The sequence below is a fragment of the Saccostrea echinata genome, unplaced genomic scaffold (genome assembly GCF_033153115.1).
Source record: "Saccostrea echinata isolate AGI-Se365-2 ecotype Australia unplaced genomic scaffold, CSIRO_AGI_Sech_v1 ptg000053l, whole genome shotgun sequence".
Classification (NCBI taxonomy): Eukaryota; Metazoa; Mollusca; class Bivalvia; order Ostreida; family Ostreidae; genus Saccostrea; species Saccostrea echinata.
Genome location: NW_026889802.1, coordinates 584,952 through 609,366, shown reverse-complemented (window position 1 = coordinate 609,366; position 24,415 = coordinate 584,952). Strand labels below are relative to the sequence as shown.

General features: G+C 34.0%; 1 protein-coding gene across 1 annotated transcript; it reads right to left on the bottom strand.

Annotated features, from left to right (window-relative positions):
- Positions 1 to 3,683: 3,683 nt before the first annotated feature.
- On the bottom strand, positions 3,684 to 23,318 carry LOC133204371 (3-phosphoinositide-dependent protein kinase 1-like). Its single transcript, XM_061340088.1, has 14 exons — positions 23,219 to 23,318; positions 19,153 to 19,255; positions 17,652 to 17,694; positions 11,829 to 11,966; positions 11,440 to 11,584; positions 10,080 to 10,180; positions 9,816 to 9,903; positions 9,478 to 9,546; positions 9,094 to 9,370; positions 7,792 to 7,838; positions 7,353 to 7,464; positions 7,034 to 7,131; positions 6,476 to 6,530; positions 3,684 to 5,890 (listed from the first exon to the last, which is right to left on the bottom strand). The coding sequence occupies exons 2-14, from the start codon at positions 19,246 to 19,248 to the stop codon at positions 5,783 to 5,785; spliced, it is 1,377 nt and encodes a 458-aa protein (XP_061196072.1). The 5' UTR covers positions 19,249 to 19,255; positions 23,219 to 23,318; the 3' UTR covers positions 3,684 to 5,782.
- Positions 23,319 to 24,415: the final 1,097 nt, after the last annotated feature.

Sequence of the window (24,415 nt, the reverse complement as noted above, 5' to 3'; positions counted from 1 at the left end):
ACTTGAATCTACACTACCTGAGGATGCTTCCATATAAATATGACTCATCATGACTTTGTTGTTCCTGAGAAGAAGATTTTTAAAGATTTTTCCTATATTATAATTTCTATGTAAAACTTTGATCCTCCATTGTGGCCATGCCCTACCCCCGGGGGTCATGATTTGAACAAACTTGAATCTACACTACCTGAGGATGCTTCCATATCAATATGACTCATCATGGCTTTGCTGTGCTTGAGAAGAAGATTTTTAAAGATTTTTCCTATATATTTCTATGTAAAACTTTGATCCTCCATTGTGGCCCCGCCCTACCCCCGGGGGTCATGATTTGAACAAACTTGAATGTACACTACCTGAGGATGCTTCCATATAAATATGACTCATCATGACTTTGTAATGTTCCTGAGAAGAAGATTTTTAAAGATTTTTCCTATATATTTCTATATAAAACTTTGATCCTCTAATGTGGCCACGCCCTACCCCCGGGGGTCATGATTTGAACAAACTTGAATCTACACTACCTGAAGATGCTTCCATATAAATATGACTCATCATGACTTTGCTGTTCTTGAGAAGAAGATTTTTTAATGTTTTTCCTATATATTTTTATGTAAAACTTTGATCCTCCATTGTGGCCCCATCCTACCCACGGGGGTCATGATTTGAACAAAATAGAATCTACACTACCTGAGGATGCTTCCATATCAATATGACTCATCGTGGCTTTGCTGTTCTTGAGAAGAAGATTTTTAAAGATTTTTCCTATATATTTCTATGTAAAACTTTGATCCTCCATTGTGGCCACGCCCTACCCCCGGGGGTCATGATTTGAACAAACTTGAATCTACACTACCTGAGGATGCTTCCATATCAATATGACTCATCGTGGCTTTGCTGTTCTTGAGAAGATGTTTAAAGATTTTTCCTATATATTTCTATGTAAAACTTTGATCCTCCATTGTGGCCACGCCCTACCCCCAGGGGTCATGGTTTGAACAAAATAGAATCTACACTACCTGAGGATGCTTCCATATATATACGACTCATCGTGGCTTTGCTGTTCCTGAGAAGATTTTTAAAGATTTTTCCTATATATTTCTATGTAAAACTTTGATCCTCCATTGTGGCCCCGCCCTACCCCCGGGGGTCATGATTTGAACAAACTTGAATCTACACTACCTGAGGATGCTTCCATATAAATATGACTCATCATGACTTTGTTGTTCCTGAGAAGAAGATTTTTAAAGATTTTTCTTATATATTTCTATGTAAAACTTTGATCCTCCATTGTGGCCATGCCCTACCCCCGGGGGTCATGACTTGAACAAACTTGAATCTACACTACCTGAGGATGCTTCCATATCAATATGACTCATCATGGCTTTGCTGTGCTTGAGAAGAAGATTTTTAAAGATTTTTCCTATATATTTCTATGTAAAACTTTGATCCTCCATTGTGGCCCCGCCCTACCCCCGGGGGTCATGATTTAAACAGACTTGAATCTACACTACCTGAGGATGCTTCCATATAAATATGACTCATCATGACTTTGTAATGTTCCTGAGAAGAAGATTTTTAAAGATTTTTCCTATATATTTCTATGTAAAACTTTGATCCTCTAATGTGGCCACGCCCTACCCCCGGGGGTCATGATTTGAACAAACTTGAATCTACACTACCTGAAGATGCTTCCATATAAATATGACTCATCATGACTTTGCTGTTCTTGAGAAGAAGATTTTTTAATGTTTTTCCTATATATTTTTATGTAAAACTTTGATCCTCCATTGTGGCCCCATCCTACCCACGGGGGTCATGATTTGAACAAAATAGAATCTACACTACCTGAGGATGCTTCCATATCAATATGACTCATCGTGGCTTTGCTGTTCTTGAGAAGAAGATTTTTAAAGATTTTTCCTATATATTTCTATGTAAAACTTTGATCCTCCATTGTGGCCATGCCCTACCCCCGGGGGTCATGATTTGAACAAACTTGAATCTACACTACCTGAGGATGCTTCCATATCAATATGACTCATCGTGGCTTTGCTGTTCTTGAGAAGATGTTTAAAGATTTTTCCTATATATTTCTATGTAAAACTTTGATCCTCCATTGTGGCCACGCCCTACCCCCAGGGGTCATGGTTTGAACAAAATAGAATCTACACTACCTGAGGATGCTTCCGTATAAATATGACTCATCGTGGCTTTGCTGTTCTTGAGAAGAAGATTTTTAAAGATTTTTCCTATATATTTCTATGTAAAACTTTAATCCTCCATTGTGGCCCCGCCCTACCCCCGGGGGTCATGACTTGAACAAACTTGAATCTACACTACCTGAGGATGCTTCCATATAAATATGACTCATCATGACTTTGTTGTTCCTGAGAAGAAGATTTTTAAAGATTTTTCCTATATATTTCTATGTAAAACTTTGATCCTCCATTGTGGCCATGCCCTACCCCCGGGGGTCATGACTTGAACAAACTTGAATCTACACTACCTGAGGATGCTTCCATATAAATATGACTCATCATGACTTTGCTGTTCTTGAGAATGAGATTTTTAAAGATTTTTCTTATATATTTCTATGTAAAACTTTGATCCTCCATTGTGGCCCCGCCCTACCCCCAGGGGTCATGATTTGAACAAACTTGAATGTACACTACCTGAAGATGCTTCCACATGAGTTTCATCTTTCTTGGCCCTATGGTTCTTGAGAAGAAGATTTTCAAATGATGCATTTATTTTTTCACTAATTCTTAATTATCTCCCCTTGAAAGAGGGCGTGGCCCTTCATTTGAACAAACTTGAATCCCCTTCACCCAAGGATACTTTGTGGCAAGTTTGGTTGAAATTGGCCCAGTGGTTCTGGAGAAGATGAAAATGTGAAAAGTTTACAACAACGACGACGCCAACGACAGACAACGGACAAATTTTGATCAGAAAAGCTCACTTGAGCCTTTGGCTCAGGTGAGCTAAAAAGCTACTTCTAAGATTTTGTTTGATGTCAGCAGAACTTGGTACAAGTTTAAAAACATTAAGACACATACAATGGAGTTCTTTCAAACTGAGTGATCTTCTAGTCCTAAGCTTAACTTATCTCACCCACTTAGGGAAAAACCTGTAGTGCTACCAGAGCCATCACCAGGTTTCTGGAAAGAGTGGTGCAGGAGAAGATCTGCCAGGGGTACCTCTCTCCTGAACCAGATTTTTTTCCCCATAAATTGGTATCATTTTGGTGCTTGCTGGTTGCATTCTTTCAATTTTTGAATAAGCAAAATCAAACAGCATTACTTTAAACAGATGAATAATGAATTTTGTTTCATATTATAACCAATAACCCCCAAGTTTTCTCCAGGGGGTTAATGTTTGTTTTCTTTGTGTATGTTTGTTTACTACATGTATATGTTTTATCACTCGTGCATCTCTTATTACTTTGTTTGCTTCTTATGTGTTACCACGTATACTTTGCATATCTCCAATGCCCTGTAGATAGATCAGTTAAATTAACACACTGTAAGTCAGTTGTCAGTCCCCATAAGTGATATTTTTGAATTTTAAAAAAAAAGGGGGGGGGGGGTGTTACTGATCACAATGCATCCTCATTGGAGATGTTCTTGGCTACAGTGTTATCAGAGACTTCCGTTACCATGGTTACAAAGAAACAACACAGTGGCTAACGTTTGATAACAAATTTATTTGTGAGTGGGAGTAAGATCAGTATATTTGTATGTTGAGATATATCACAGTTTACAAGAAGATAAAATTCAAAGTCTTGGACAAACTTAATAAATAATGCAAATATACCTAACACAATGCATCTCTTATCATCAATGTTAAGGAAGCTCTTTCATGACATACATGTAAACTGAACACTACAAATAACCTTCCACACCTGAACTAATCAATTCATGCACACATGTACAGTTCATAATAAACAGTTACGTCTGTTTTTAATCCATAGCAAAAAAATTTATGACAATACCATTATTCTTTTTTTCTTTCCTTAATGAACTCGCATAAAAAGTATTCAAACAAAGTAATAATCCTAATGCTCTACTAATTCTAATTTGTAGACAAGCATGAAGAATCACATAAGCTCTTTTTTGATTTCTTAATTAAGATAGCATGCAAATCATGTGCATGTTAATAAAGAAGATAGTATGCAAATCATGTGCATGTTGATAAAGAAGATAGTATGCAAATCATGTGCATGTTGATAAAGAAAGATTTCACGAATATCTTTGTAGGCAGAATATCTTTAATTGAAACACCTTGTCAGATTGACCATGTGACACAGATGCACTGAACAAGCTGAAACTTGAACAAGCATGCTGTTGTGTTGATTAAAACCTTTTTTAGATCCTATTGATATCAATTTCGATTTCTGTACAGCTGCTCAAACTCTAACATTATTTTGATTTAGATGTTCAAGACACCAAACAGCATTTTCATCGACTCCTTTTCCCATGATATCTATGGTTTCAAATTTTACATCTTCCGAAATCGGCATATCATGCCAGGGAAAAAAATTCAATGTATGCCAAACACTTTACAGAGTTATATATCGAGTTTTAGACTATATCACTTAAAACTCTTCATTGCCATATTAATAAAATTACTTCCAGTCTGAATTCTCAAAAATGATAAAATAAATGTATATACATGTGCAGCAGAACACGTCACAGATAAACACATGTATGAAACACAAAACTTAGCAATACATCTGTGATCTCTTTGAAAAAGAGCTGCTCCACTACCACTGGTTATTAGTTTGTATCCACTGTATATTGAGTGCAGATAATATAAGCTCCACTTTACCACAGTCTGGTGTATCAATGCATTACACATGCTCTCAGAGTATATGTTAATGCTGCAACAATGACTAATAATAAAACTCTTGATTTCTTCTTAATCACACATTAGGACTACACCTATCCTCTACTCCAAATGAAGCACATTAACCATCAATATAAGGAACAACTATGATACTACTAATCCAACCATTATTCCTAATTTTAACATATCCAAAATCTTTATAGCAATGTCAAATCAAGTGCACTGAAATCTCCTTATAATGTAATTTTCTTTCTTGCATAAAAGTGAAAGTTAAAAAGGGCACCAATTCTGCCAATTAAAAAAAAATTATACATTTTGTAAATAAAATACATCAAGCATTTTAGCAAACATGTCTGACAATCAATTAATTTCTTTTCATAGATTGAAGTACCAAAACATTTGGGCAAAAAGTACTTTCTAACTGCCTCCCATCTTTGCATCTTACTCCACTATTACACCATATATTATTTCATAATCAGTCAAGTTTAAAGTTACAGAAGTAATCTTTGCAAATCATTTCCAATAACAGTACTAATGCATCCAAAAATATCTCTTGCACAATTCCACAATCCAACCAATACAAAGATTCCATTAAAATTCATACGAAGCAAAAAAGAACTTTCAAAACACATGGAATGAGTTAGAATATTTGACCTTTCTGTGGAGGGCTGGGTCTGCAGGGGACCAATACAGAGGTACTATTTTGTGTTGGGATGTTCCCAATTGCTCCAGCTGGTTAGGTTGCTGTACAGAGGATGGCGATGGTCACTTACTGGGACATGCACATCCTAATACAACAGACTAGATAGGCAACACCCTCTTGTAAGTGGCTCCAACATACCAGACTAAATAAGCCACAACCTTTTGTCAGTGGCTCCAACATATCAGACTTAATAAGCCACACCCCTTGTAAGTGACTGGTTGTTATAACTGTCTGTCACTTTTTGACCTTGTTGCCATAATACTGCTGCCACACCTCGTTGATTTTAGCAACCCAGTCCTGGGCTCGAGACTCTCGGTCCTCCAGGTAGTATGTACGGTTTGGCTGAAAATAGAAAAATAAATGTCAAAAGGAGTGTTCCTCATTGCCTCTTATGAAGAAACTTCATTTTACTTGACAAATTCAATCTTTTCTTAAATGTGAAGATAAATAAAATGAGATTTAAGCTTAAAATTTTGGCAAGTGAAGAGGGATTTTCATTTCCAGGATTCATATTGAAAAGGTTTTTTGATGACTTAATTTAGGGGTTTTCTGCCAATAAGTAATGAAGATTAATATTGTGTATTTCATGTTCAAGGTAAAAAAAATCATTTTTATTTCACAAAAGAATCTTTTCCATGAATTTTGATCCCAATGAATATTTCTGCCTCTTAATATCATGCCACATGGATCTTACATACTTATGTTTTGTGGATGTAAATAATACATGTATACATTAGTCTGTCTATTTTTTGTGCTGGAATTCACACTTAACCCTACCCCAAGACATGGTTACCTATTTTAGTTTGCTTTGGCATTCGGGTTAATGAGAATTTTAATCAAACTGAGACTGTATAACTGTGCCTCAATAGATAGAAAAATAATCAGCTATTTCATTGTCTATAATGAATTTGATGCAACATATCTTACCGTATGAACAAAAAAAGTTTTAAAATTCTTTGCCTCTGGCCTTAATTCTGCTGACCTGTAAAATTATGAATAAAGCAATCATTACACAATGTTTACTTATCTTTCACAATTTACTCCTTTTTTCAATGTATCAGTGTGTTAATGTCTGAAGTATGAATTTACCCGGTACACATGTATGACAAAGAATCCTTTCAACATTAATGGAACCACAGTCCAATAATAAATAAGCTACTACAGAAAACTTGATTAAAAATTCCATATCAGGTCTATTAGGTATACTGGAATTATTTTTTGTTTGTTTCCCCTTTATGACTTGACAGCTTTTGAACCTAAATGTATGACTCACTGAAAAATAATTTAAGAAAATTTTGAAAAATGTGACCGTATACACATTTAAAGTTTAACTGGAAGAAAAAAAAAAAGAAGTGAAATGGAAAAAAAAGTGCTTCTGATGTATCACAAATAACATTTTTGATAAAACATGTACATGTATGCAAGATACATATTTTTGCAGCAGACCAAATAAATTTAAAATATGTATATTGTTCAGTTACATACCATGGAATTTGTCCCTTAAGAACCATATTGGCTGTGTCCACATAGTACAAGTGTGGTCCCTCCGTTAACAGCAACATTCTCTTACGGGCAAATAATCCCTAAATCCAAAAACATACTGTTTTGTAAAACCAATATGCTCAACATCAATATCAATTTCAGGTATACCACTAATGCAGCACAATCTACAGAGATGATTTACATGTAAAATTTTCTGGACATAAAAAGTTAGACACATGTTATGGCATATTGTATCACCTGAATAACAGACAAGGCAAATGTTTTTCTGGAGATCTAGAATATCCCAGTCCCGTGACATTACCTTTCGTTTATCTATCAGTCCTTGCTTCAGGATTAAGTTGCCCTCCACAAACTTGTGATATTTATTCTGTTTCTGCTCCTCAAGCCTTTTCTTCCTCTCATCATCAGTAATTCTGTAGGAAAAAAACAACAAAGCCATCTGCCTAGTTTAATCTACAGTAGAGGACTAGTTATATCCTATGTCAAAATAGAACAGCTGTATCCAATTATGTAAACTTTCTGCAACACACAGTACAATTGAACCTCAGTATCTCGAACTTCAATATCTCAAATACCATGGATATATCAAAGTGATTTGAAAGTCCCAATCATTATTTTCTTACTGTATTTTAACCTCAGTATCTTGAACCTTCAAATATCTTAAAGTTTTTTTTTCTTGGTCCAATTAAGTCCAGATAATGAGGTTTGACTGTAATTGGAATGTGACCTCTTCTACTTACACTGTCTGAGTGATTATTTCTACAACTCTTGCATCATCAAACCCAGCCTGTTTTAAAATAAAGCAGTTCATAATAAAATACAGAATTTATTTTGGGAATTCTGTTTTTATAGTATTTTGGGAATTCTGTTTTTATAGTATTTTGGGAATTCTGTTTTTATAGTATTTTGGGAATTCTGTTTTTATAGTATTTTGGGAATTCTGTTTTTATAGTATTTTGGGAATTCTGTTTTTATAGTATTTTGGGAATTCTGTTTTTATAGTATTTTGGGAATTCTGTTTTTATAGTATTTTGGGAATTCTGTTTTTATAGTATTTTGGGAATTCTGTTTTTATAGTATTTTGGGAATTCTGTTTTTATCGTATTTTGGGAATTCTGTTTTTATAGTATTTTGGGAATTCTGTTTTTATAGTATTTTGGGAATTCTGTTTTTATAGTATTTTGGGAATTCTGTTTTTATAGTATTTTGGGAATTCTGTTTTTATAGTATTTTGGGAATTCTGTTTTTATAGTATTTTGGGAATTCTGTTTTTATAGTATTTGGGAATTCTGTTTTTATAGTATTTGGGAATTCTGTTTTTATAGTATTTTGGGAATTCTGTTTTTATAGTATTTTGGGAATTCTGTTTTTATAGTATTTTGGGAATTCTGTTTTTATAGTATTTTGGGAATTCTGTTTTTATAGTATTTTGGGAATTCTGTTTTTATAGTATTTTGGGAATTCTGTTTTTATAGTATTTTGGGAATTCTGTTTTTATAGTATTTTTGGAATTCTGTTTTTATAGTATTTTGGGAATTCTGTTTTTATAGTATTTTGGGAATTCTGTTTTTATAGTATTTTGGGAATTCTGTTTTTATAGTATTTTGAACATAATGCACTAGATTGAGTAAAGGATTGCTTTATATCTATTATGAACCATATTTTCTACAACATCAAATACAGTATACCATTTCCTACTGGGGAATGGGGCTGTTGATTTTTTAGGTTGGTGAAGAGAATACCAAACACTGTAAATCTATTGTGTTTTAGTAATGGTTGCTATTTTATCTTTTGAACAAAACTCTTTTAACCAACTCCTCTGTTCCAAGTTGCTTTTACTTTCAAAATAAATTTTGCTTTCAGTAACAAACTTAACAAATTCTATTCAGTATTTCCTTGTAAATCATTTTAAAAGTAGTGAACAGAAAAGGTAAATTCTAAAGACATCTTTGATAAATATAAAAGTACTATCAAAGATTAAAAGTACTATCAAAGGTTAAGATAAAAGTATTATTATAGATTAGATAAAGGTACCATCATACCCTATAGCTACTCCAGAGGTTTTCGGAATTTGTGGAGGTGGCGGGGAGATATGGTAATAAAGGTGGTGGCTTCCGTTCATGAATGTGTTCAAAGTCAATGCCTTCATAAAATGGATGTGATTTTAACTTCTCAAAGCCACCCATTTCCTCACAACCTAATCGTTGTTCAGGATCTAGCACTAAAAGTTTCTCCACCAAGTCCTGTGCTACAACATTAAAGCCATCTGGAAACTCGTACTCAAGTTTGGTGATTTTCTGGAATATCTGGTACTCATGTCTAAATTAAAAGCATTCCACAATGAGTGAAATAATCATATCCAATCCTAACAAATTTGAATTAAATCTACTTCACAAAAAAAATAAATAAAGACATTTTACACTTACCCTCCTCTAAATGGGGGCAGTCCTGCCATTAGCTGATACACAATACAACCTAATGCCCATAGGTCAGAACTGTTAAAAGAAAGTTGTGTACTGTTATTGGGCAGAGTGATGATTCAGGACTAACAGATACAACCTAAAAAGGAGCTTTCTGACCACTATAATCAAAGCAATGTAGCCTTGTTAACATCAGTGAATTGTTTGTATACTGTATAAGACCTTGCTTAGATGGATGTTCTCTTAAGAAATTCATTGCAAAAGATTTCACATGCAGAGAGCAAGTACCAGTATATTTTTTAGATTGTAGTTTTTATGAGGTAAGGACAGCGGTTTTTTCTTACCTGTAGTATGCCTTTTTGCTGGTAAGGACCTCAGGAGACACATACTGAGCTGTACCAACAAAAGAATTGGTTCTACCACTGGCTGAAGCTGTAACAGAAGGAGGATTCCTAATATATACTTATCTTAAACAAAATGAAACTAGAAATCTGACAGTTCAGCATTCTGAAGGATATAAAATTAAGGGTGACAGTATAAACAGACAAAATTTTCCCATAAAGGGATTTTGCACTAAAATTTATAATGCATGTTTTTTTTTTTCTCACCTTCTTCCACTTTAGCGTCTTTCAGTATTTTAGCGCTGCCAAAATCCGTTATCTGTATGTGCATTTCATCATTTAGGAGGATGTTTTCTGGTTTTAAGTCTCTGAAATATTTTAAAAGATATTAAAACATAGGTAATCAGAGATTACAGAGCTCACCTCAACGAATGTTGTCTTTAAGTAAGGCAAAGTCCCACACTAAACTAATAACCTTGGAGTGTGCATCCCTAGATGCAACATTTATGCAATTTTGGTCTGATAGGGCTTGCAGTTACTTGGGTATAGACTTATCTGAAAACTTAAAACTAGTCACTCATCCAGAAAATGTAAGTCAAATCCAGCTTCGAAGCAAGTTTAAGATTGTTCGTCCCTTGATGCATCATCCATGCAAGTTTGGTTCAGATAGGCCTTACTTGGAAATGAGATCTGCTCCAAAAACTTTAACCTGGTTACTCATCCGGAAAATGTAGGTCAGATCTAGCATCTGAAGCAAGTCCAGTAGTGTGAATCCTTAGATGTATCATCCATGCAAGTTTGGTCAATATAGGGTTTATAGTTACTTGGAAATGACATCTGCTCCAAAAACTTTAACCTGGTCACTCATCCTGAAAATGTAGGTCAGATTCAGCATCCGAAACAAGTTCAGTAGTGTGCATCCTTAGATGTATCATCCATGCAAGTTTGGTCAGTATAGGGCTTATAGTTACTTGGAAATGAGATCAGCTCCAAAAACTTTAACCTGGTTACTCATCCGGAAAATGTAGGTCAGATCCAGCATCCGAAACAAGTTCAGTAGTGTGCATCCTTAGATGTATCATCCATGCAAGTTTGGTCAATATAGGGCTTATAGTTACTTGGAAATGAGACCTGCTCCAAAAACTTTAACCTGCTAAAAAAACTTTAACCTGCTCCAAAAACATTAACCTGGTCATTCTTTAGCTGAAATTGCAGCATCTGAAACCTTGACTGGTACAATGAAACACACTAGAAGCATCCTCCATGCATCTCTGACTAATATAGGCCAAAGAAGTACTCGAAAAGAAAACTGCTCCAAAAACCTTAACCTGGGACGCCGACGCCGAGGGTATCACATAAGCTCCCCCAACTTCTTTGAGGCGAGTTAAAAAATGCTCCTTTCTTCCCTGGCTACTGATATTTAATCCAATGAAAGCACAGCTTGCAATACACGTAAACTTGAAGAATTTTATCATAAGAACATTTTCATTTTATGGTACACAAGATCATTCCCTTGGTTTTATCACATTTATTATAGGTATTCTAACTCTTCATGAAAGTCTAAGACTGACCTAGATGAGCTTTTATGTAGATGTAGGGAGTGCCTTGAGCCAAGTTGAACACTGACCTGTGTATGATTCCCTTGCTGTGAAGATATTCCAATGCTGTGACAATCTCAGCTGTATACCACTTGGTGCATGGTTCATCAAAGGAAGATAATTTGTGTATATAATCCAACAATTCTCCCCTCCTGGCATAGCTCAATACAAAATCTTTAGGTATAGGATAGCAATCACAAAACATCAAGCTCTATAAACTTAAAATTCTTTATAATCCACTACAGTCTACTATCAATATGCAGCTTCAATGGTGACAAATCTAACTTGTATTACAATGAACACTGATAAAGTAAATTAAATGACAGATTTGGTTAAAAAAAAACCTACTAAACACACAATGTTTTTCATTTACAACTTGAAGATGAGCACATTAAGCTCTTGCTATACAGAAGGATACAGAGCCTGTCGGAGTCCTGGAAGGTGTAGAAGAGTCGGATAAAGAACGGGTGATTCAGCTTCATCAGGACTTCCTTCTCCCTCATTACATACTGCGTCTTCCTCTCCCGCATAATGTGTCTCTTCTCCAGCACCTTAACTAAATAACAATAAATCAACAACTGTTACCGCCATAATGTGTCTCTTCTCCAGCACCTTAACTAAATAACAACAAAACTGTAAATCAACAACTGCCATAATGTGTCTCTTCTCCAGCACCTTAACTAAATAACAACAAAACTGTAAATCAACAACTGCCATAATGTGTCTCTTCTCCAGCACCTTAACTAAATAACAATAAATAAACAACTGCCATAATGTGTCTCTTCTCCAGCACCTTAAGTAAATAACAATAAATCAACAACTGCCATAATGTGTCTCTTCTCCAGCACCTTAACTAAATAACAAGAAATCAACAACTGTCATAATGTGTCTCTTCTCTAACTAAATAACAAGAAATAAACAACTGCCATAATGTGTCTCTTCTCCAGCACCTTAACTAAATAACACTAAATCAACAACTGCCATAATGTGTCTCTTCTCCAGCACCTTAAGTAAATAACAAGAAATTAACAACCGCCATAATGTGTCTCTTCTCCAGCACCTTAACTAAATAAGAATAAATTAACAACTGCCATAATGTGTCTCTTCTCCAGCACCTTAACTAAATAACAAGAAATCAAAAACTGCCATAATGTGTCTCTTCTCCAGCACCTTAACTAAATAAGAATAAATTAACAACTGCCATAATGTGTCTCTTCTCCAGCACCTTAACTAAATAAGAATAAATCAACAACTGCCATAATGTCTCTTCTCCAGCACCTTAACTAAATAAGAATAAATTAACAACTGCCATAATGTGTCTCTTCTCCAGCACCTTAACTAAATAACAAGAAATCAACAACTGCCATAATGTGTCTCTTCTCCAGCACCTTAACTAAATAACAAGAAATCAACAACTGCCATAATGTGTCTCTTCTCCAGCACCTTAACTAAATAACAATAAAACTGTAATTTTACAACTTCCAAAATGTGGAATTTACATCAAAACACGATAAACTTTTATAATGATTTGAGAAATTGTATCTTCATTAAAATGTGGCATTGTTTGGAGAAATAAAGGTCCCATAACCAGTGACAGTTAGTAATCGTTTTTTTTCAAACTCTAGTTCCTTATTTTTTTATTCTCAAGAGACACGAGGCTTGCCAAATGTCTTTTTAAAGTTACAAAAATTAAGGAACAAGGAATAGAGCGAACCACTTACTAACTCTCACTGGTTATGGTACCTGTTGTTTCCATTACACAAACATGGACTTGTACACTTAAAGGGGGAGGAAATAAGCACCACCCTCAATTTTACCTGGTCTGTGAACCCCTGTCAATCAGATGAAATTAAGCCTGAGATTGGATACTGAAATTTGATTGACATTTTGTTACCTGCTGTTGTGTATATCTTGTATACCTTGGTAGGGGATCGTACCGATCATTGAATTAACATTCAGTCTTTGATGCCTACCGCATACATCGTGATAAAGAAGCAGCCAGAGCTGACATTATTTTTTTTTACTTTATGATAAAGTAATTAGCCATATATAATTTATATTTAATCAGTCTGTCAAATAATTAAATAAATGAAAAAGAAAATCAGTCATGTATCTATTTAAATTGTAATTAAGAAAGGGGGGGGGGGGGGTCATTTCACTATACAATCTATAATGCGGTATAGATTATCCAAATTTACACGTACATTGATTTTACTTAAAACAGAAAATACTGAACTGCATTGTAAGCATCGTGTAATTTAATTAAATAATAATTCCTTTTTTATAATTATGAGATAGTCATATTGTCCAAGTTAAAAATTTTAAGACGTGTAATATTTCTTCGAGACATGGTGATGAAAGTTACGGTAAAATAACCAGTTTTAAAGAGAAATAAGCAGTATTATAAAAGCTGTCATAGCATATATATACAAGTTATGTTTAGAATTATGGATCCCTATGAAAAAAGTAGGATAAAGTGATTATATTCCTGTTTCGTCTACCTGTCGGAGAAACAATACGCGGATGCCATGACCATTTTTACGAAACATAGGAATTATATTAAAAAGATTTATCTAATTTATTATATATTTTCTACAAAATTTAGACTTCAAACAGGATTTCTAAGTTCTCAGTGTCGCCAGCGTGCAACCCAAGATTTGAAATCTATTAATGCACAAAATTAAACTAAAATTGTCTCCTTTATTCAAACATATTTTTAAACAAGAGGCCCATGGGCCACATCGCTCACCTGAGTAACTTTGGCCATGCTGTTCTTTACCAGATTTCCCCCTTGTAATACTTATTGTGGCCCCGCCCTACCCCCAGGGGTCATGATTTTAAGAATTTAAAATCTACACTATCCCAGGATGCTTCCACATAAGTTTCAGTTTTTCTGGCCCAGTTGTTCTTGAGAAGAAGATTTTTAAAGATTTTTCTTACATATTTCAATGTAAAACTTGTAATACTTATTGTGGCCCCGCCCTACCCCCAGGGGTCATAATTTTTACAATTTAGCATCTCCACTACCCCAGGATGCTTTCACATAAGTTTCAGTTTTTCTGGCCCAGTTGTTCTTGAGAAGAAGATTTTTAAAGATTTTTCTTACATATTTCAATGTTAAACTTGGATTCCCTATTGTGGCCCTGCCCTATCCCCGGGGGTCATGATTTTAACAATTTACAATCTCCACTACCCCAGGATGCTTCCACATAAGTTTCAGCTTTTCTTGCCCAGTGGTTCTTGAGAAGAAGATTTTTAAAGATTTTTCTTACATATTTCAATGTAAAACTTGGATTCCCTATTATGGCCCCGCCCTACCCCCGGGGGTCGTGATTTTAACAATTTAGAATCTACACTACCCCAGGATGCTTCCACATAAGTTTCAGCTTTTCTTGCCCAGTGGTTCTTGAGAAGAAGATTTTTAAAGATTTTTCTTATATATTTCAATGTAAAACTTGGATTCCCTATTGTGGCCCCGCCCTACCCCCGGGGGTCATGATTTTAACAATTTAGAATCTCCACTACCCCAGGATGCTTCCACATAAGTTTCAGGTTTTCTTGCCCAGTGGTTCTTGAGAAGAAGATTTTTAAAGATTTTTCTTACATATTTCAATGTTAAACTTGGATTCCCTATTGTGGCCCCGCCCTACCCCTGGGGGTCATGATTTTAACAATTTAGAATCTCCACTACCCCAGGATGCTTCCACATAAGTTTCAGCTTTTCTGGCCTAGTGGTTCTTGAGAAGAAGATTTTTAAAGATTTTTCTTACATATTTCAATGTAAAACTTGGATTCCCTGTTGCGGCCCCGCCCTACCCCCAGGGGTCATGATTTTAACAATTTACAATCTACACTATCCCAGGATGCTTCCACATAAGTTTCAGCTTTTTTGGCCCAGTGGTTCTTGAGAAGAAGATTTTTTAATGACCCCACCCTATTTTTGTCTTTTCTTGATTATCTCCCCTTGTAAGGGGACTTGGCCCTTTATTTTAACAATTTAAATTCCCCTTCACCCAAGGATGCTTTGTACCAAGTTTGGTCAAAATTGGCCCAGTGGTTCTTGAGAAGAAGTCAAAAATGTGAAAAGTTTACAGACGGACGGACAGACAGACAGACAGACGGACAGACGGACGGACGGACGACGGACAAAATGTGATCAGAAAAGCTCACTTGAGCCTTCGGCTCAGGTGAGCTAAAAAGAATTGAATTAAAGGAATCAGTATACATAAAAAAAAAAATTAGCATGTTTTATTTCAGAAATTTGACTATCAACATTTCGATTGACCAACACGCGAAGTTAAACAATGTCTGAGGAAAACATTTACAGGTAATATACAGGTAACATCCTGTGTATATTGGTAGGTATACACAAGCCAGCTTGGTTCCCTCGGGGCTTCTCAGCCATTTCAATTAAGCTCCACCCACACCAAATTTACCTGAGGAAAACCGACCGGTTGAAAACCTCGGCCTTTAAGGTTACTTTGAAACGTGCAGAGTAAAGCAGCCAATCAGAATCATTCTAGGTGTTTCATAACATAATAAAGAACAACTGCACAGGTGTGATAAAACACAAATGGTAAAAGAAGAAAATATTTCAGAATCTTTAGCATTTGCTGTTGGTATCAGTAGAAATTATTATGTTAGATGAAAAAAAGTGTTGAAATTGTTTCAAGAAGAAAAAAAAACTTACTTCAGAGAAATTAAAGAAATAAAAAAAAATATGGATCATTTTTGTATTGCCTCCTTTTCTCTTTCAAGATCAAAACCAATTTTACACATGCAACCAATATCATGAGGAAAAGGGGGCACTAACATTTTGTATTTGATCAAAAACAGGAATAAAAGTGATCTTACTTCCATTAAAAACCTCCCTGAACTCAATTTTTCTCCCCCAATCAAAATGTCACAAAATATTTTCTTAAAAGTATTGTAAATCACTTTTTATTCATAGGAACTTTTTTATGCATATTACACAAGACATCTGCTAGTGAAAATTTCATTCTTACATACATTTATATTATTTATAAACTGGTGCAACAATTATTGAAATTCATGAAAATTCTGTCTAATATATTTCAAATAATTATCTTGTGAAAATAAGGTGTTGTGAAGATTTGATGTACATATACCATACTATGAGAAGTTGGGTAAAGGTACTATCAAGTCCCTCTTTGCCTACTTTTTCTCCCAGGGTTGGCCGGGAAATACCAGTGGTGAGAATTACCAGTGGTAAATACCGGTATTTCCTGTCCCGGTAAATACTACAAATTTTCTCTAAACTGGGAAATATTGGGAAATACTGGGAAATACAAAGTTAAAGTTTCTTACTTCTATAATTCATTCAATCTTATACAAAATTCAGAAATAAAATAAACATAAAAAAGAAAAATGTTATTGAATATGTCTCAAACAGAGTGTACCACTACTCCAGGTCCCCTACCCATAAGCATTCATTAGCAGAACATGTTTCCCTGGCTGTATTTTAAGAACATCACTTAAGTTTTCAAATTCAAGTTTCTTTTCAGCTTTATTAAATTATTATGTTTATCAATTATAAATCAAGAAAAAATTAATTTGTTTTAATCCTTCTATAAACACCTTATAGTTGTTACAATCAATCATGTTGTTTTAACAAATTGCTCTGGACAGTTTTGTATTCCTGTTTTGAGAGATAATTACCTTGAGTAGAACTGAAAAGGCTTCTTTTTACTTTTGGGTTTGATATTTACACCCTATTCATGATATTCTACATTTAACAATTTTCTTTGATCCTTCTTTAGTTAGATAAAAAACCCAAATGGGATCTTTGGGTTCATTTCATGGACCTTTATAGACTACAGCTGACTCAAGTATGAAATAAATGACACTCACAGCTGGTATATGAGTATACTGTGTTCAGATTATTAAATTTGAATTATTAAGAAACCAGAAATTTTTAAATCAGGGACAGTGATACCAGTAAGATATCTTAGCCAATAAGGTGTACTACATGTCTATACTCTGACAAATATTTCAAAATTATGAAATATGTAGCTATATTTGTCACTATTTCTTATTTCCCAGTATTTAACGGGAAATACCAGTAATTCCCGGGAATTACCAGTATTTCCCACTGTCCTGGGAAATATGAGTATTTTCTGCTTTTTTGCCAACCCTGTTTTCTCCTCCACTTTAGTTTGCACTTTTGAGTAAGTACTTTTGGAAATAGACTGAAGTAGTCTCATGTCTTTCAGAAACTTACTGGCATACTCTGTATTATTGTCAACTTCTTTTGCCAAATACACCTGCAAATTTAAAGAAAACATTTATTTTTTTAGTAACAAATCTGACAATTCTAAATAAATCTAAACATATTAAGATTTTTGTCACAATCTCTTAAGGTTCATAAACCCTCTGCACTCATATTACATATTGCTTTAACTTTTATGATTTTCCAAAAGAAATGTATTTTATAAGTAAAATACAAACAATTATATCAAAGCTTGCAAGGCAAAATTAAAGAAAAAAAAACAACAACAAAAAACATTTCAACTTGACAAATCTATAAAGAAATAATAGAATTTATGTCATTAAGAGTTATCTCTCTTATCAGAGTATCAATGAACCTTAAGATAATGACATTGACCTCTAACTTGTCAAAGTTCAGACCACGAGTAAAGTTTTGACACAAATGAATGACAAACTTTGTAAATTACACATATAAATTAGCACACTCAGTATCCACCTCCTTGCTATAATCATAAATTATATGACAGAGTTTCTCTACGTTTTTATTTAAATCATATATTTCTGTGTTTTTTGAATTAATGAAAACGGTGCCAAATGCCCTATAAGTATGTTTACAGTATATGTGAAGTTAAAATTCATTTCAATCTTGGGTTCTAAACGGTTTCATTTAATCATTGCCCTGTGACCTTCACCAGTAAGATATGACCTTGAGTGAACATAAATCACATTCATGAGCCAAGGATGATAAGGTCATAATCAGTAATATAGAACATCAACATCTCATGGCCAAGTTCCATGTAGTCCGAGACACGACCTTCAGGAATGTTCCTGATACACCTCTAAAGCAAAGGGAACATTCTATTCAAGCTTGAATGTTGCCTGTCAAGTTTCTCAAGTTATTGACAGCACATAAACTTTGAAAGATCATAATTAATGTGGCAAAAAAGAATGTAACTCTATTGCCGGTAAGTGGTCACCTGCATAACGCGGTTAGCGGTCATTAAATTTCACGTAATATCATGGTGACCATTTTTCCTCATCTATTTGGACCATTTTTTTGTTCTTTTTCCCCTTAAGACCCTGGTTACGAACTTGTTTAGCTAGAATCACAATCATCATGATTATGATGTACCTTTTGTTATTTAAACAAGCAAGAGATTGCCATACATTTTAATCAACTGCCCAAAAGTTAGACCTAATTACCACTATTATAGAGGTATTCCACTATAAAAGTAATGCATGTACTACACTAAATTTGATGGGAATAAATAATTGATTCTATCTAAACATTTCACACAATATAAGAAAACACAAGTTATGTTCAGTATCAATACATGTACACATGAATTTAATCTTTACACATGAACTCCCAAAATTTAAAAAAAATTGACTCTCTTTTTTTGAAGAAAGTTGCAGTTTTTTCATATCAACCTACAATTTCTTTAGGACTAACATAACACTTGAACTCTGCTTTAATAACTACTCCCCAATAAACTTTGTACCAATGTACTTACGGTTGAGTAGGACCCCTCTCCAATGACCTTCCCAAATATAAAGTCATTAGGGGTTTTCTTAACATTCTTCTTGCTTTCTCCACTGTCAACCGACATCCTCAGTCTGTCCAAAATAGAAAAGTCAACATCACCATATCATCATCATTAGATTATTAGATTACAGTAATAAAAAGATAGTCATTGGTTAAATGAAAATAAATACTGTGGTTGTATTTGGCATACCAATGTGTTTTTATGTTATTTTTACAAACTTTGTACTTTACAAAAAAAAAGCTATTCTGATCTTTTTCTTAAGAAATGATAAATATATTAAACTAAGACATGCTTGGTCAGGGAATGCTATGAAGGGAATTTCCACTGGTAAATACCAATATATATCATCCTGGTAAATACGACTCCACAAAATGTCACTAAAGATACAAGTAAATTCTGGGGGAAAATTTTTTTTGGGCTGTGTGTGTTTGGGCATGTGTGAGTCTAGTTATCTGTCTATATATATATATATATATATATATATATATATATATATATATATATATATATATATATATATATATATATATATTCTTCTAAACTACCTTACAGACTTCCTCTTGGTAGAACCAGTTATGTCTGGTACTAAACAACTGATACATACATGTACTACTGGTACTGTGTTATATGGATTGTGTTGTTACACTGGACCAAGGTTTACAATGTAATTTAAATATGGGAAATACAATTTTGATACATACAACTTATTCATTTGCAAGTACACCTCTGATGTGTATTTATAGCATCATAAATATTTAGTCATTGTTAATATTTCCCTAAAAAAATAACAAATCTGGATCCACCCCTATAACAAACAGTGTTTACCTACCAGATCCAGTAGAACTAACTTCCTTATATATATATATTTTTTCTATTGGTCTTTATTACAATGTTACAAACATTGCAACCAGATACACGTTAAGGACAACTGTTGTAAACAACTCATTTAAATTATGACTATAACAGCTTCCTGCTTTGAATCAGTAAATAAAGAAAAAGAGTCTACACTGCTACCTCATTCACTAAATTTGCCTTACACATGCACTCACTGTAACTTGTTTTACATGAATATCTCATTGTTGCAGTAGTAATCTGTAATGTTACTGGATTCGGGCATTGTTGACCTTATCACTTTAGCATAAGCAGTGTAAATATCTAATATAGCTTACATCATTGAAATTGCAAACAGTATAAGGACATCTAGTTCAAACCTTGGTGTACAATTCATTAGAGCTTTCAACATTACATTTTAATGTATAGCTGAAGCAAAGCATGGATCATGAAGTAAATAACATTGAAGTCCATTACTGCAATTCTTGAGAATGAAAAAAATAAATTCCTTTGTATTTTGGTTTTTAAAATTCAGGGAAATTTTTACCTCATACAAAGAAAAGGGGAACCTTTTCCAGACCTGATACCTAACTACTACAAACTGATGGCTATAATAATTATCATTATTATAAATCCATCACTTTCAAGAGTTTATTTTACAAAGTGCAACCAAATTAACATTCCAAATCATATTAGGGTTCTTTTGATAGTCATATCACTATTCCCTGATATTAATGATGCTTCCCATAGAACACATTTATTGTGCAAAATCAATATTCCTCTGTTCTTCATATCAATGTCTGAAGTCTCATCTGATCTTATGGTTCAGTTCTATCAACTGAAAGTGACCCTGCTCTAACTTAATGTCTTGATCTTTACAGGACACATGATGTTCTCTCTGTTGAACATCAGTGGTGACACCAATTATGACACTAAATCCATTAATATAAGAAAGACTTTTACTAAATTTAATATCCTTTCCTATAGAGAATGCTTTTTTTATTTTATACAATGAATCCCATGACTTACATGTATATAAAAGCAGATTAATATTTTATTAACTGTACAATACATTTATCAAATGATTACTCCCTTAATAGTAAACACAGCTTGTAGCATGAAGTGCTGCTCACACTGTTATCTCTGAAATCAACATCTGGACAAAGAAATATTGGACTGTGCAAATTGACACAACTGACTTTTTTCCACAGTAAACTTGGTTCCCACAATCCTCCATAAATTGCACATGGCTGCTCAAACTACTTTCTCACGATGACCAAACAAAAGTTTAAAACAAAAAAGAAACCTGTTTTTAATGGAAATAGGTAGTAAATTAATTGCTCTTCATTTAAAATTTGCATTTTATAAATTCTATTAAAGAATAATTAACAAGCAGGTTTCTAGCTGCAAAACTGTAGCGTTATGGTTTTATATTTAGTCTTTGACCTTAATGCTACAGATCTCATAATGCAAATACAGTGCAATTTACCACACAAGATTTTCTGCACACTTTGGGGATGTATTTCGCCACTTTCTAGCATGGCCAATCAATGACCTTTCATTCCCTAATTCTAGGCATATTCTATAACCAAGCTGTATATTTTATCCACCTCCTAACTCTTTCTAGTCCTCTCTACAGACCAATAAACTCACTTTTTGTGAATTTGTTGTTGGATGGCATAAAATCCACACAGTCTGTAGAGATGACTAGAAAAACAAGTTTACTGATCTGCACAGATAACCATAAAGGGTTAGGAGGTATATAAAATATACAAGTTGGTAACAGAATAGATAGAGTGTTCTATTGTTAAGGTCAAGATCTAGTAAATGAGTTTAGACTTTCTTCTTGGTGCCAGATTCATTATGACGTCATAATTGATTTAAGCTTAATTTTTCCCGTACTTTACGGCTTCAGTAGAATTATGTAGAAAATAAAGCACTTTCATGGAATTAAATTTGAAATCATGCCAAATGTAACACCGATACCCTTATTCCGTTTAATATCATTTTAAAGTAGAGACCAAGAAGATATGAAAAACCGTTTTCTGAGAGACTGTGGGCAATATTGATACATTTCCTTTGTCTGAGATGGAATAAACTCCCATATTTATACCAGACTTTCTTCATTTTTCATTGAAAATGGGCAGTTTATAATGTTTTTCCGATGAGTTTACCCCCAAATTATGTCCGGATACACCTTATTCTACCAAGCTATATTTGTAAAGGATCATTAAAAGAATGTGTATCTCAAATCTGAGAAATCTGTGGGCACTTTTCATTCACTAGATCTTGACCTTAAGATGATATTGTCCTATGGACCCAGTTAAATGATAAAATTTGTTCCATGTATTGGCAATGTAGCAAAATAAACAAGGGCGATAACTCTAACTCACTGCATTTACTACGATCAATCCAGAGAGTTCCGAATGTCAACATGGCACGTAAATTTGAAGCGAGAAAAAAATGTTGAGAAAATGAGTTGAATTTTCGTCTTTATATGGATTATTTTTTAGGTTAAAAGGCATATACAATCTCAAAAAGGTTTGTTATGATTAATTTGGTAGTTATTTTCAGTGCAACTCCTCTTGTATACTTCAAAATCATTTCGGAGCAGATCCGCTCTGATTTGCTACATTGCAAGTATATTGTACATATTCAAACTGTGGTGGGGGCTCATCCCGAGACACAGTTAGATTATTCTAACTAGTAATAGAATATATCTAGAGTTAGGGAATTGAAAGTTAGTTGATTGATCAATGCTGGAAACTGAGGAAATACATCCCAGCCATTCGCAGAAAATCTTGAGCCGTAAATTGCACCATATTTGCATTATGGGATCTGTAGCATTATGGTCAAAGACTAAAATATAAAACCATAACGCTACAGCTCGGAAGCTATTCTAGGTGTTATAGCAGTCTCCCTTTTAGCATCAAGATGTCAGTTTTCGATGTTTTAAAGAATTTAAAAATTAAGTATACGTGTTTCATTTCCCAGAAAAAATATTAAATACTTATAAGTATAAAATCTAGAGCATCACATTACACATAGTATACAATACACACTGAAATCTGAATCAATTTATGTGTACCAAGCCTACCGGTTTGAAAAATCTTTTCCCAAGGAAAAAAGTTTGAATATCCGACGGGAAAAAATTGATAAATTCAGAGTACAGCTTTTAAAATATCAGTACGAGATATCTTACGTTTTACTTCTTTTGATGTTACGTTATCATCTCTTTTCGCTCTCTGAAAAAATTGGAAAATCGCCGATCTCTCCAACCGGAAGTAGAATTTTCCAAGCACGCGTACTGAGGTAAATATGAAACTGTGGCCAAAAGTTGTTATGGGTATTCTTTGAACATAGATAAGCAAATTTATACAAAAAGATGGGTAAATAATAGCTACTTCAAATCAATATTGAACCACTAAGCTGTAACTTCTTTATCTTATATTACGTCACTTGTCACATCCGGGATATCCGAATGGCGGCAGAAAAAAACACTTGCATTTCCGGGACTGGATGAAAGTTGTAACTGGCTAGTACACATTCATCTTGACAGTTATCATGATGTAAGCAATAGAATGAGAATATTTGATATCGAAAGAGTGTCTTGCATATGCGACTGTGTTTCAGGAACGTAAGGGAAATGAGAGCCTCGATTAGGACAACTCATTTTCTTGGCAAGATAAAAACATTGAATCATGATATGATAATAAGATAGAACATAACATGTAGGAAATGCTGTCATTTTTAAAACGGTATTTCTCTTAATTGTATCTAACACGGATTTAAAATAAGCCCGTGATAATCCAGTTACGTACCATCTTGAAAATATAGTACAGTTCACTATTAGAATTTACAGCAATTGATGGTATGTATACAGTACAGTAATTGTGGGTCGGATTATGCAGTATTATTCTATATAGTGGATAAGATGTAGCTGTTTATATAACACATAAGAACAAATGTCCAGTTACTAAGATAATAGTAAGTAAAGGTAATGCTTATCAAGGAAAGTGGAGGTTTACTATAGAGAAAAGGTTCCATTTTTCATGTTTTTAATGTTCCTAAAAAAATCTAAAATTGCAAAATATGCAGAAGAAGATGGAGACATAGTCTCCAATTGCCATTTCTTATATAAATTAGAAATGAATAATTTAAACAAACTTTGGCATGATTAGCTCTCTTTCAAAAATAAAAACATTAAAAAAATAAATCCATATATTAAAAATAATGATTGATAAATTCTCAGTGCAAGCTAAATCCGTATTGTCACAGGGTTGGAAATTATAGCCCGCCCTTCCGACCACCCAAGGCGGTCTGTTTCTCAGGCGGGCGGGGACGGTGGTCGGACTAATTTTAATAGCCAGTTCCTTAGTGTATATGACATGAATTAATC

Excerpts from the sequence above, each read along its gene's own strand:
- LOC133204371 (XM_061340088.1), bottom strand. The coding sequence starts at position 19,248 with ATGTCGGTTGACAGTGGAGAAAGCAAGAAGAATGTTAAGAAAACCCCT. Across the intron at positions 7,465-7,791 it reads GAAATAATCACTCAGACAGT|AATTACTGATGATGAGAGGA; the intron begins GTAAGTAGAAGA and ends TTTTTCCTACAG. Across the intron at positions 5,891-6,475 it reads AAACTTTTTTTGTTCATACG|CCAAACCGTACATACTACCT; the intron begins GTAAGATATGTT and ends TTCTATTTTCAG.